Source organism: Saccoglossus kowalevskii, chromosome 16, assembly GCF_978046115.1.
Source record: "Saccoglossus kowalevskii chromosome 16, keSacKowa6.1, whole genome shotgun sequence".
In the NCBI taxonomy this organism is placed as follows: domain Eukaryota; kingdom Metazoa; phylum Hemichordata; class Enteropneusta; family Harrimaniidae; genus Saccoglossus; species Saccoglossus kowalevskii.
In genome coordinates, this window is record NC_140656.1 from 7,519,403 (window position 1) to 7,534,523 (window position 15,121).

Below are 15,121 nucleotides of genomic sequence, written 5' to 3' on the forward strand. Positions count from 1 at the left end.
ATCGCCTGCAATCTGTTGGCTTCACCGTCCCCTGCATCGCCTGCAGTCTGTTGGCTTCACCGTCCCCTGCATCGCCTGCAGTCTGTTGGCTTCACCGTCCCCTGCATAGCCTGCAGTATGTTGGCTTCACCGTCCCCTGCATCGCCTGCAATCTGTTGGCTTCACCGTCCCCTGCATAGCCTGCAATCTGTTGGCTTCACCGTCCCCTGCATCGCCTGCAGTATGTTGGCTTCACCGTCCCCTGCATCGCCTGCAGTCTGTTGGCTTCACCGTCTCCTGCATCGCCTGCAGTCTGTTGGCTTCACCGTCCCCTGCATCGCCTGCAATCTGTTGGCTTCACCGTCCCTTGCATCGCCTGCAATCTGTTGGCTTCACCGTCCCCATGCATCGCCTGCAATCTGTTGGCTTCACCGTCCCTTGCATCGCCTGCAATCTGTTGGCTTCACCGTCCCCTGCATCGCCTGCAATCTGTTGGATTCACCGTCCCTTGCATCGCCTGCAATCGGTTGTCTTCACCGTCCCCTGCATCGCCTGCAATCTGTTGCTCCAATCTTAGTCTATATTTTAACGTGCTTTATCGTTCTGTTGTAGAACATTTGAACAATCACCGTAACTGATTAAAAGAATTTTCGGCAGTGGTTATAAACGAGTTACTGTAAAATACCTTATTTTAGCTGGAATTAATTTTCACTGAAAAGACTTTTTGGATGTTTTGTATGGAGTTTATTTCCACTGATATTTGACAAGTTTAATTTAAAATATATTTATTTTCACTGAATCATTCCTTCAGCGAAAATTGATTCCAAGCGAAAATAAAGTATTCTACAGCCGGTGGCCACTGATCTTTTAAAGTTGGTCGCATCTTCTGGTCGTTACTACATGTTATAAAACTTTCGTAATATATTCTTAACGTGACTACATAAATACATTTGCCAGACAGTTTTTATAGCGCAATAGAACGTTTATGGCTTTTATGGTCCGATAGAGTAAAAAGAGAGCACTAAGAATTTGCGTAAATGAAGAGTTTAAAGGTCAAACAGAGTACAATAACATAAGTAAAATAACAGAAAAACATTATATTGCGCTACAGAGCTAGGCGTATAGTAATCCAAGATATGTTTTAGCTTTGAATACGAAACTGTAACTCTACATCAACATACGTCGACGCCGAAGAAAATTCTCGTCACTAACGCTGGGGGCGCTGTGCAGGTCAAAGATCGTTCGTGTCAGACGATCAGTTTATTATTAGATGACCTAGAAATATGTGGGATGTTTTGACCGGGCCTGTTTTCAGAAATCTGTAGTTTAGATTTGTCAGCAGCATTGTGCAGCATGCCTTGTTTGTTAGAGCGTGTTCTGATAACCGATGTGATCGATCCTTGTTGTGCCAAAATCCTGCAGAATAATGGCATTGAAGTAGACACTAAAGTCGGTCTTAGCCCGGATCAGCTCAAGGAAGAAGTTGTGGTAAGGTCGTAAATACTAATAGTGAAGTACCATATTTAAGCAATAATATCAAGCGTGCATTAGCTGCAATTCTGTAGTTCTTGATTTCGCTGTAGTCAGTTTTTTTTTTATCGCCGCTTGTGTGATTTCGTCCGTCATGACATGATTTCGCAATCCCCTCACGACGGACGAAATGACCCGTGGATAAGAAAGGACTTTAGAGAAAACAAGTGAGCTACAAAACTGCAGTTAGCAGTCAGTGGTTGAGATTTCGTCTGGACCGTTTTCTGCTGTTATGTTTGGGTACATGTCCACGCAACGTCGCTGTGTGTACGCACGTACATTGTCTTGCATTTCAGTCCAGTCTATTGTAGTTCTTCAATGCACCCTTTGTAGTGTTGTTGGTAATGTGATACTTGCCAGTAAAAATCCCAAACAAATGGTGCACGCCCATCACGTTATCCATTATCTGATGTACTGTGTAGGAATACCCCATGTCATGGTACAGTCCATATAGCCCTCCAGGGGTTCAGTATTTGCATGCTTATTGACCCACATTTAGTAGAGCCATGTACATGTACTGGTAGAAACAGTAGTAGTATTAGTGGGGTATAGCATGATTGATGGATATACAATATAATAATATATTCAACAAAAAGAAAAAATTACCACTAGTGTACTTTAAAAGTGGAAATATTTAATGTGTTTAATTATAGCAGATTCCAAGGTACAATTATCATTCACTGGGTTAGGGTTATTGAAACCAGACATATTTTGGCACAAGTTTGGGCTTACAATTCCGGGTGTTAGCCAGTCCACCCACCAAACAGACTGGAAACTTTGATTTTGGACTGGCAATTTTTTCCCATTTTTTTGTTTTTTTCCTATTGTTCTTTGATAATTTTACCAAAATATATCGAAAACCATCTACACTTCCATGAAGCTGAATTGTTTTGGACTTGCAGTTGCAAATTCCTGGCTAATAGCCTGTTACAATTCAACTGGATTTATGTTAATCAAAATTCAAATATTACATATAACATCTCTTTTTGTTGTCTTTTTACTGTAAAAGCATTACTTTTCACTGTGGATTTAATTTCATTAATTGAGATATTTTGTGCTGAAAAATCATCAAAATCAAGCACATTTATGGATGGATTTTGTTCAAATTATTATTATTAGACGTTATGAGAACTTGATGTACGTCATTTTATTTTTCTGATCAGATTTAACATGGCTGCATTTTGTTTTAATGAATGCACTGGAGCCATATCTGTGACATGCTTTGACTGATTATGTACAAATTTTATACATTCATTATACATCATGCTATAGATATATAGATGTATTCAAAATGGCCATTTTTTTTAATTAATGCTGTTCCAGAGCAATATCAGATACAAGATGTCAATCATTTTAATTAATGTTAAAAATCTAAAAATCAGCTTCTGTATCCATATCTCTGACATGTTTACATTCCAAACTATACCTCTTAAATTGGATAACTAATGGGAACTGTCCCATTCATGGCTTTTTTTTTTATTTGGGTTCACTGTTAAACTTGTTTTCACTTCCAGTATTATGATGGAATAATACTGCGATCAGCAACGTACATATCAGCTGAGATCATACAAAAGGCTGCTGAAGTTAAATTAATAGCATTTGCAGGAACCGGAACAGATTCTGTTGACAACGATGCAGCATCAGATCATGGCATTATTGTAATGAAGTAAGATAATTATCTTGTTTTTCAAGTATGGTAATTGAACCAGTTTGCAAGTCAGTAAAAACAAACTGGTTACAAACTGAGCCATATATAGGGGATAGCAGTGTTAACAGGTCGCCTAGTAACATCCTCAAAAACACGATTAGAGGTTTGTTTTTTCTAGGTTAGGGTGGAGAAGTATACACAGTGATAACAATTGTTTTGCAATGAGAAAAAAATCTTGTATGAAGTTTAATTCTTAACACAATTTAGAGACACCTCACATATTTAACAAGGTTAAAGAATGACAAATTATTTTCTATTTTCTGGTTCTGTGATGTGATGTTCCAAAAAATATAGGTGGTGTAATAATGACCTCCTTTTTTAGGTTTTTTTTTGTGGTTTTACCAAAAATGTGATCCATCATTAGAATTTGATAGCAAACTACTCGATAAACAATTCATATTTTAACTCAGCACTGAACATGTGTACTTGAAATATTCCAAAGCATTTGATTTAATTTAATTGCTTGCAGTGCTCCAGGTGCCAATACCATTAGTACTGCTGAACATACCTGTGCCATGATACTAACAGTAGTCAGGTAAGTTGATTTATTTCATTTCATTGTTATTGATGAAAAAGGGAATGGTATGCTGCAAAACAAACTGGATACAGATACAATAATGTTACATTATTATATACTCTTAAATTTAATGAAGGCATGAATATTTTATAGAAATTTCTAAAATATTTGTCAAACTTTTATTTTTGAAGTTGGGCTTTATTCGTATCCAAAAAATGCACTTTCATTGGTTATAGAAGCCATTTGGTGCTACTCATTACCCATGAGTCTTTGCAGGTTTCATTCAGTCATTGGCCAATATACTACCATGCATTTGTGAATGGTCAAGTTGTCTTGAAAAATTGTATTCTAACACATTCATGCCTTTATGAAATTCACTGTATTTATGCTCATATTCAATGACAGTTAATAATTTAGACCAAATTTTCTGCTATAGTGTGAAATCTTTATTTCAATATGTTAGTGACGTCATAGTAACATGATTTAAAATGTGGCAAATATTGGTACAAAATTCCGAATTCTGTAAATAAACAGAAACAATGTTAGTTGTGTTAATTTGTAGGAATCTTCCACAAGCCTATGTATCTATGAAGGAAGGTAAATGGGAAACTGAGAAGCTTACAGGTATATCTTTAGATGGTAGAACCCTTGCTGTAATTGGTCTAGGTGCTATTGGTAGAGAAGTAGTAAAACGAATGAAATCATTTCGAGTCAAGGTATAAATGATTTCAATTAAGGGTGTTTAAGATAAGGATATGCAACTTAGATATCTGTGTGTGGTGATAAAGATTCCATTCTATGTGCAATTAAACTTGTTTTTTAGCAGTGCATGGCATTGTGTACAGAATACAGTAGTTGCTTGGAGAGGTTTGATTGTGGGAATGAGTGAAGTTGCCACATTTGAAAATTAAGGTGAAAACAATTATAAGCAGTTGTTTTGTCGGCAAAATTTAGTGTGACATGTTAAGTTATACATGTACGGCAATAAATACAATAGCTACAGATTTCGCAAGATATCCTTCTTGCCAATAGCTGATTATTATCAAACAGGTTAGTTGTGATTACCAGGCTCCCAAAGCAGAATTCTAACATCAATGCATAACAAGATTCATTGTAGGGAAGACAATAGATAACTTAGTCAATAAACAACCCAATGAATCAGGTTGCAATTAGTATAACTCGTGAATGCTGCAAATTTCAGATTTGACTTTTGGTCATGTTACTCAAAATTAAATGTGCTTTCAACTGGTTAAAACTACCTTTTTTGACTGCCCAATGACACCCATATTCAGTTTTCTCACTTGTGCCCTGTATGTGCAGGTTAACACCTACCAAAATATATCTGGTTTTTATTAGCAAGGGGAAGGTTTTTGTGTTTGCAATTCCTGATTCCCAAATTGCCATCAGACACGATGCATGCGTAACCTACCTAGCAAGAGATTAGGGTAGAACAAAAATTTAGAAACTCCAAAGAACAGCGACATATTTAACAATACCCAACAATACAACCTTAAGGACACAACAAAAAACAGCCTATGATGAACACTTACAATCGTTCTCTCTTTCATTTCTCACTTATTTATTTGCACATTCGTCTTGATGTTATGATCGTCTTGCAAGTTCTGCAGTTTCAAATTTGACATACACCACACCTTACCTTGAGCTGTATTTTACTACCACCATCTGTAATTTATATATGTCAATGAGTGAAGAGAATTTGATGAAGACATTGTGGGGAAAAGTGAACGTTTGATGGGTATATACTGAATTATCAGGAAATTGTAACATGTGGTAAAATATGTGGTTATCTTGATTGTGTACCTGGTGCAGCATGAAGATCAAATTTATAAATGGATGCATGCATATTCAAAGTCACACTCTGTATTGAAACACTGCATTATGGGTACACAACACACTTTGCCAGGCGAGGTGTAAAAGATGTATCACTGTTGAAAGTGATCATAAAATAATATTTGCTGACTGTTTTGTTTCAGTTGATAGGTTACGATCCCATGGTAACAGCCAAGCAAGCAAAAGAGATTGGTGTTGAATGGTTACCGCTACATGAGATATGGCCCAGAGCGGATATTGTCACACTCCATTTACCAGCTATACCACAAACATTTGGTGAGAATCTCGCTATACTATTCCACATATGGGATGGGATTTTCAACTTCTCCAAACATTCTCCAGTATGGGTCACTGTTGGCAAATTTGTTTCACCAAAATTGGCTGGCTTAAATCAATTGAAATTAAAGTTGAAACGCTTCATTGCTAAATTCACAAAATTTGTCAAAAATGCGAAATAATTAGCATTTTTGTGTGTGTGAGGTTTAAGTCAAAATCTGCCTATTAATATTGCGGATATAAATGAGAATATAAATGGAAGGTTTATATCCTACATTTAAATGTTTTGTCCACAATTCTTGTTTAAAGTACAACCATAGTCGTAGATCATTGGTCAACATGTCATTCAGTGTTCTGTACACAAACCCAAAATAATGGATCAAATTTTATTTCAATTCATCCAGGTATGATAAATGATGCCATGTTTGCTAAATGTAGACGTGGGATGTATTTAATCAATGCAGCTAGGGGGGCCATTGTAAAAGAAGACTCCCTGCTAAAAGCTTTAAACAATGGTACCTGTGCTGCTGCTGCATTGGACGTCTTTCAGGAGGTGAGTAATCATTGTCATAATAAGCCTTGTTCACACTGGTTCATGGTAACCTGCTGCAAATAAAGTGTGTCAGCCCTCTATAGTTAGGATTGTGTGCATGTCTGGGTTTACACCATTATCAAGGTTATACACCAATATACAAGAAATCAGAAAATAGAAATAAATTGAACAATATAATAAATTTAAATCAACATTTAATTTTAATTTCTAGAATTAATCGATAATGTAGACCAAAAAATATCAGCTTATGCATTGCCCATAGAAAAGTTGAGATGTCAACCAGTACCTCCAGAGGCAGAACTTTGTATGCCATGTGACAGCCAGGCTGTTGGAAGTGAAACACATACATGTATGCTCTTAAGTTGTAGCCATAATGAAAATGCCTGGGCAACATTTTATGTACTTTTTACCTTGCCCATATCATTAAAGATGGAAGGGAAAGGTATATTAAGGGGAAAATGTGTGTTGTTGTTATTATTGTGTGCACAGTAACTTTACTAATTCTATTCCAAATTTTTGCTTGTTCACCTAATTCATCAGTAAAAATCTTCCCTTAGTACAAATGACAGGTGTGAAAATATCATGCAAAAATTGAGAAAATCTGATAAAATATTTTGAATGTTTCTACTTGACTGACCACTGGTGATACACATTCAAAGGTCACTGATACCAGGGGGAATATGCATTGTTGTTTGTGTTCAATAAAGCAAATCATTTATCTTTATATCATTGGTAATGTATCTCCCAAATTCCATGGGAATACTGGACTGGGTTTCAATGCCAACTCATGGAGAGAGTTGCTGCAAAGTCTGATACACATTTGCAAACCTACCAATAAATTCTTCACAGAAAACAAGATGTCAGATAATCAATATAAGCACTCCTATGAATTGGGTGCCAAACTTTGATCAAGATCTGAAGCCAATAGAAAATCTATTTAGTTCAAAGTTATAAAAACAATGCAAAAATAGATAAAAAGCAAAACATTGCATCCACATTTTAAAAGAAAAATTGTACTCAAAATTCTGTATTTGACAAACAGTTCCTTCATCAACACATTTTTTTTGTTGAAGTATATAAATTTTGATAATCAAAATTCACAGGAATTTGTTTCAGCTATTAGAACAGAATTATAGAACTTTTGTAATACTAATTTAAAAACAAAGATTGCTGTGAAGATGTAGATTCACAGGAGGCAACAGTACTGTTGACTTCTCTCTCCACTGGACACCAACTAACTATTTGAGTTGATTTGCATTCAAAGCAGAGCATACAACATGATAGCTATTCATAAAGGGAGATTTTTTTAGTCACACAATGAATATTATAAGGCAGTTCATATTTGTCTCAGTAAATCATTAATTTTTGACAGATACCTGTACAAAATACTTGGGCAAAAACCAGCTAAGATTTTCTGGTATCTTGCATGCCTAAATGCTACACTTTCTTAGATGAAGCATTGGTTTTTATACTAAAATCAATTACTTTGAATAAAGCTGGAAATTACGTCCCTTAAAATAATTAAACAAATTAGGCAACAATGTTTTTGTAAGATATTTACATCAATCAAGGACATTGGTAGACTGCTTTTCTAAAACTTGTTTGTATTCAAAATTATGACAATGCATATTCCTATTGAAACAAACTATGATAAAGGAAATAATATTATTTAGCAAAGGGCAAGGTCACCAGAGTTCAACTATGTTTATAACTGGCTTGGCAATTCCAGCCATCAATTAGGTATAGTGTCACAGAATTTCGACTACCCAATAAAACCCATATTCACCTCTCTCAATTGTGCCCTGGTTTTATGAGCAAGGGCAAGGTTACAGTTGGTGTGCTAAGTTTTTGTGTTTGCAATTCCTGATTTCCAAATTGCCATCAGACGTTATGTAATTCTATTTGTGCATGTGTAACTTACTTAGCAACAGATGAGTGTAGAACAAAAATTTAGAAAGTCTAAAGAGCAGCGGCATATTTAAAATGTTTTTTTTTTTTTTATGATAGTGGAGCGAGTGTGGGTGGGTATAAAGGAGGGCAGCTGGAAGATCTATTTAAGACAGCTGAGAAACATGGATTTCCAGTTGAAAAGTTGATTTTTCAGAGAAAATGGACTGAAATAGAGATGGTATTTGTGTGTTTGAGTGAATATAACAATGACAATGACAAAATACTTGCAGAAAATATGAAAATATTATGCTATATCCAAAGATAATATGTATGTTGCTTGGGCAGAATAGTGTGCAAATTTTCAGAGGCTGGTACAAGTTTTATTTTTGGTGGTAGTTTTGTTTTAGGGTAATTTTAATGTTGAAAGTTGGAAACATAGATATTTGGTGTACTGCAACGCTGCCATTTGGAACATTCTAAATCTGTCCTACCTTCTGGTTAGTTGACCTCAGATCACGCAATATGCGCAAGCGCACAAACGATGAATGCGCAAACGCTATCAATTCGGGTATCATGAATTACTCATACTCTGAATAACTTAGTATGCCAATTTGGGTTTGCTTCTATATTAATTTTTTATCATCAACATCAACATTTCTATACGCATTTCACAATGTCATCCATGTGGACCAGGCTTTCTGTGATTGTATTTTTAATTTCTGTTTTCTAGGAACCTACTCGTAATGAAGAACTGATCTGCCACCCTAGAGTTGTTGTCACACCACACTTGGGAGCCAACACTATCGAAGCTCAGATTCGTGTTGCCGCTAACGTGGCTCAACAGTTTGTTGATGCGTCCAGTTGTATTAAATTGGCGGGAACGGTAGGTTTATGTGTGAAGGGATAATATAGCTATGATTGACAACAGTGACTTCCAACTCATGAGTGACACTCTATGTAAAAAATGTTCTTTGAAACGAAAGTTTTTTCAACTGATCTCTATAAGATAATAAAAATAGAGATTTCATCTTTACTAGATCAATGCTAGATCCATGCAGGGGAATATTCATGCTTGGTATGAACTAGGAAGACGTCTTGGATACGTTGTCGCTATGTTTATTGGTCATCTCTCATGTGACACTAAAGTACAAGTAATTACATGTGGTGAGTTTAGAGACATGAGTTTCTCACAAAAACAATTTTTGAGACCATTTATCTGAAATCCATTAGCTTCTCTTCTCAGGTGCTTTGATTTTGAAAAACTATTTTCAGACTTTTAGTCATTGCTTTTAGGGCCTTCCTATTTAATATTTACCCAGAATGCATTACCATTGTCATTTGATTGGCTGACACAACTCTTGATTTGGAAATTTTTAGTACCAAGGGTGAATATAAGCACAAAGTTTTTTAATTTTTTTTCCTCGCCAAAAAAAAGCATGTTTTGAAATATCATTGGAATATAAAAATGAGGCAGGAAAGTTTGAACATCTTGTGATGACAGCCACTGACCCAGTAATTGATGCTTAATCCATTTTTTGCATTGTTGTCCAGATACACATTTCTTTGCAAGTAGGTGGGAACACAGTTTGTTTTCCTGTCCTTCAAGATATTATTTCAGAGTACTGTAAAATCATTTATTTGCACTGACATTTAATTCCACTATTTCAATGCTTTGAGAAATATCATGCACTTAGCAGAGAAACAATGAGTTCTATTGTTATTCTACATGTTCACATGGATTCAATTTAGCGGAATGGCAAAATTAAAAATACAGCAAGTAATTAAAGCATTTACAGTAACTGGAACTAAATAGAAATAATGAAAAATGTATTACATCATAAATTAAAGGCATGTAACTGTTGATAACCATTTATTCGTTGAAGATCTTTAACACCGTCCATCATTTTCATTCCATGGCATCATAAAAATGCAATGGACACTTGGAAAGTTTCATCACCCTATTCAATGACACAAAAATGATTGAAACATGTTCTAGGTAAATAAAGCTGAGACAAACACGAACCAGTTCTTCCAGAAAATTCATTTGATATTTCTAGATGTCAAATGGTCTTATGATTTTGTAATATCATATTGCACTTTGCGGGACCCAGCTGGGTTCTGCATTATATTACACAGGTTACAATCAAAAAGTGTTTAAACCCTCCAGCCTCAGTTCCATATTCCATGGATACGAGAAACATTTTGCTTTTTTAAGCTTGGAAAAAAATATAAGATGCTTTTTTAAATAAAAATGACAAAATTAGGTTGTCATTGTCAAATAATACAAGTTCATCCATGTATGTATACATATATATAATATATATATATATATATACGGTAATTGAGGAATTAAGGTAGCGAGACTATTATTTGTGTTGAAAATTACGATTTTCACATTTATTTATTAATTGATGAAATGCACCATAAACTTTCATATGATAAAATCAATATAACATAGAATGTCATGTAAGTTGGTTAAAATATAGATTTTCTGAAGGGAAGCAAGGCAGCCTCAGTAGTGTTTTCCAAAATCAACAACACAGGTTTAATCTGTGTGCGTATAAGTTTCAAAGATAAACTCAAGACAAAGCAATGTTAGGATGTGTTATCAGTAGCTATCTGACACACAATGAGTGTTTCCAAACATTTGAGTGGTTTGTCTCCGCCCCTGTTTGTTTCACAGATTAGTCATTTGCATATGAATGTGTCAGACACAAGGTCACACAGCCACTGAAAAAAAATCATTGATTTTGGTGTTTTCATATGCCGAATTTATCCAATTATAGCTATCCCATTCCTTTATTTTTTTGGTTTCCAATAGCCTTACACATTTGGATGTCCCTGCACATGGTAAAACAGACCTTGATGGGAAAACAAATTGATTGTGCCGATAAACAAGCTTGAAAATCTTTGCTGTTACTTCATGGACGTTTTCTAGGAGTTTATGTTTTTCAAAATACAAGGTCTTTAACAAAAAATAACGTATACTTATTGTCGTCGGATTAACACCAAATTTTCACAGCTTTAAGGTGACAATGAGAGGAACTTGAATGTGTCCAAACTATTTCATCGATTATTTACCAACTAGTTGTGGTTTGAGTTGGGGGCAATGCGACTAAAACAGTAATTGAAATTCAGGACACTATTTTTTAAAACGCGTTGCTTGAATAAAACTAACCAGACACATTCAATTTACCAGACTATTGGACAACTAGGAAAAGTGAAAAACATACTTCTTATCGCCAGCATAAATGCGTAATTATTTTTTTTACAGAAAAAGTAATTTTTCACCTTTGATTGAGTAACGCGTCGTAAATTGCAGATACGGGCATGCAAAATACACTTGTGAAAAGCTTGAAGTCTGGCAATTCTAAAAATATATACTTTCCCGGGTCTATTTGTAGTCATTTAGTCACAATTAGAAGATGAAAACAAGTATGCAAATAATAGTCCCGCTACCTTAATACACAACTACATGAATATTGAAACTCGACAGCACTGTTTCATAAGGTAAAGCTCCTGATGAGTGAGGTACTTCTACCTTACGAAACAGTGCTGTCGAGTTTCAATATTCATGTAGTTGTGTATTAATTCCTCTATCACCGTATTCATCCGCTCTACATATACTTTGTATTGAGCGCTTTTGTTTTGGAATAATCAACTTTTGTATGTACACTATAATATATATATATACATGTATATATATATATCACTTATAATCCCGAACATTGCATCAGTGCGTCATGGGAAATATATCATATACCATACTCGTTTGTCTGGTTGTATACCTTTATAAGAGTGTTTCCAACACTAACAAACATCATATTATAACTATACCCATATTCTGTCTCATTTCATCACCAGGCAGTGGTACCAAAGGAGGTGCTCGATACATGAAATATGCAACTGAAATAGGACTACTTGAAGCTTATAGAAAACTGAAATCAAAAGACTCTGAAATAGATATCCATACAGGAGGTGTAGAGGTGAAACATCTTCATTTTTTGCTCTCTGGAAAATTATTCCTGATGAACAAGTTTTGAGTTTTGTGTCTGAATATATACACTGTAGTAAACCATGAAATTTATAAATTATTTTTAAACCTAAATATTTATAAATACAATTGGCTTGAGCCCATGTGGTGATGTTATGGATTAATAACATTGATGATGAGATGTGAGATGTGAAAGTGTTGACCAATCACAAGTAATCATAGGCTGTGTATTTGACATGCAAGTATTTTGTGAATGTGGTCTTAAACATGGGTTTGTATCCTTATTTCTACTCAGGTCACCATAGGTCATGAAGACATGTGCTCTAGCCTTCCTCTTGGTTTCAATCATGGATGTAAAGTTGCTATACATTATTCAAACACAACCATGACATTTTGTGGATCTGTGCGTGGCAATGACATCATGCTGTGTTCTATTGACTCCTGTTTATTTGAATGTGGTGCTCTCTTAGCTGGTAATATGGTGTTTTATAGAAGTAGTGAGGCCAATGCATTTCTCCCTGTCACAGGTAAGAATTTGAGAAAAATGATTTGCTGAAATTGGCCATTGGTGGTGCTGGTGATAAGAGTTTATACAGAAAACAACACTATTCCTAGTATGAATTTCTTGTCTGGTTTAATACTATGTGTTTTTTCAGAATCATCCCAAACACCGTCAGCTTAACATTAAATTAATTTACACTAGACCTACATGATGTTTTTTGGATGATTTTATTTTCATGAAGCTTTCAATCAACCAAAAAAAAACACAGGATTTATATAATATCCCTTGATGGTAGGGCTATCCTAATTACCATATGACTTCATAGGTATCCTAATTACCATATGACTTCATCGGTATCCTAATTACCATTTCATTCAAGGTAATGTCACCAGCTTATTTCCACAAACAAAAAACTATTTAGTATGCCCAATTGTCCATCTAAAATTTAAATTCTGTAAATTATTCCTAACTTTGATGTTAATCATCACATTTTTAAACCAAATTACCAAGTGATTTTTACGTTGTATAAGCACACTTTCATTGTGTTTTGGTTTGAAGCATTATACTGTAAGTCATCAGTGTTGAAAGCTATGTACTCTACTACTGTGGAATACTTTATTTTCACTTGGAACTAATTTTCGGTATTTTCGCTGAAGGAATGATTCAGTGAAAATAAAATCCAATGAATATCCCTTTTTTCCTATCTTTTACATTCAACTCGCCAAAAATCAGTACAAATAAATTCCATATTACACACCTAAAAAGTCTTTTCAGCGAAAATAAATTCCAGTGAAAATAAAGTATTTTACAGTATGTCATGGTGGTATATGTAACTGAATAGCGTCCTCATTTTCAAACTTTTTGACTTGTACGTTTGGGGTTACCCTGTCTGTATATATGTTTCATCAGTATCTCAAGAACAGTTGGTTGGATTTCAATGAAACTTGGTATATACATGTAGATACTCTGGGATAATCCAAAGACCTGAATAGTTTTAGCTAAATACCCATGCCTATTAATTCCATAATTTGTATAATAATTAGTAAATTTTCAGCTTTTCCACTGATATCTCAAGTTCCAATCATCACATTTCAATGAAACTTGGTATTTAGATGTTCTTGAATAATGCACAGACCCGGTCAGTTTTGGGTTAAAATCTGTTCATATTAACTACCTAATTTGCATTAACCAATTTTCATCTCTTTTTTCAAAAACAATTTATTGCATTTCAATAAGACGAGTATGGTATATGACCAATATTAGTTGCCAAGCTTCTTGTTTTCATAAATATCATTAGGCAAAAAAAAGAAATTCTGGTATTGAAGTACCGAACCCAGTGAAGTTGTTTCTGTGCAATTCTTGATCTGATATACCAATAGAAACTGATCAGATCACCTTGTCACATGTGCATACATGTGCCATCACAGTTTTATCCTTCATAGGTTTTGACACTGATATAATACTTTTGCCATTAATACATGTATGAAGCATTAATATAATTTTAATTTAATAACAAACGTTTATACAAGGACAAACACTATTTATATAAAAAGTTAACTAAATATAATAATGACATCATAGGAATAAAAATAGGTAAGAAACAGGAAAAAATTCATGCCTAAAATTCATTTTTTTGTGCATTTCTAGAATTATCTTCTGAATCTAGTTGTCAGATTGAAGCCTTTGCAAGCACCACACCTGTGTACAATCAGAAATGGACAATCCTCTACCTGAATCAACCACAGAAACATCTGGAACCAATCAGGAAGCATGTTGCTTTTCTAATGCAAATTTCTATGTGAGTTTTACATTGATGTGATATTAATAATTTTAATTAATGTTATACCAAGAACATTATTTTGTATATTGATTTTTTAATGATAGTCAGTTTTAAATATGTTTCTGTAAGCATCAGTTATTTCATTCTCACTGTGGGTGCACTACTGTGATGTATTGTATCATAAAACATGTGGTTCATATTATTTCACTATACTGTACATTTGTAGTGATGCTAAGAGACATGTGAAAGGATACATATTGGTGACCCAATCACAGCCAGTAGTCAGGTAGTAAAAACATTCACTGTAGGATTTGAGGGAATTTAGAGGAATGTATCAATGACCCAATCATGCAATCATGCGTAAATTAGGGGTAGAGGGGGAGGGCATAAATCAAACTTATTTTTATTATCAATTAGTGATGCTATAATAACATTATTATTTAAAACTGTCATTGTTTTTTAATGTCACTTTGTAAGTTTGTACATTATGTAAATTAGTATAATACATGTACAAATTAACCACAAATAGGTCACATTTTTT

The 15,121-nt window shown here is 34.5% G+C and overlaps 1 protein-coding gene across 1 annotated transcript; it reads left to right on the forward strand.

The window, feature by feature from the left end:
• Nucleotides 1–1,236: 1,236 nt before the first annotated feature.
• Nucleotides 1,237–14,696, forward strand: LOC100368293 (D-3-phosphoglycerate dehydrogenase-like). Its single transcript, XM_002737682.4, has 11 exons — nucleotides 1,237–1,467; nucleotides 3,024–3,175; nucleotides 3,687–3,752; nucleotides 4,297–4,450; nucleotides 5,729–5,861; nucleotides 6,266–6,414; nucleotides 9,035–9,187; nucleotides 9,342–9,468; nucleotides 12,169–12,290; nucleotides 12,594–12,825; nucleotides 14,448–14,696. Exons 1-11 carry the CDS (start codon nucleotides 1,333–1,335, stop codon nucleotides 14,600–14,602), a joined length of 1,578 nt encoding a protein of 525 aa, XP_002737728.1. The 5' UTR covers nucleotides 1,237–1,332; the 3' UTR covers nucleotides 14,603–14,696.
• Nucleotides 14,697–15,121: the final 425 nt, after the last annotated feature.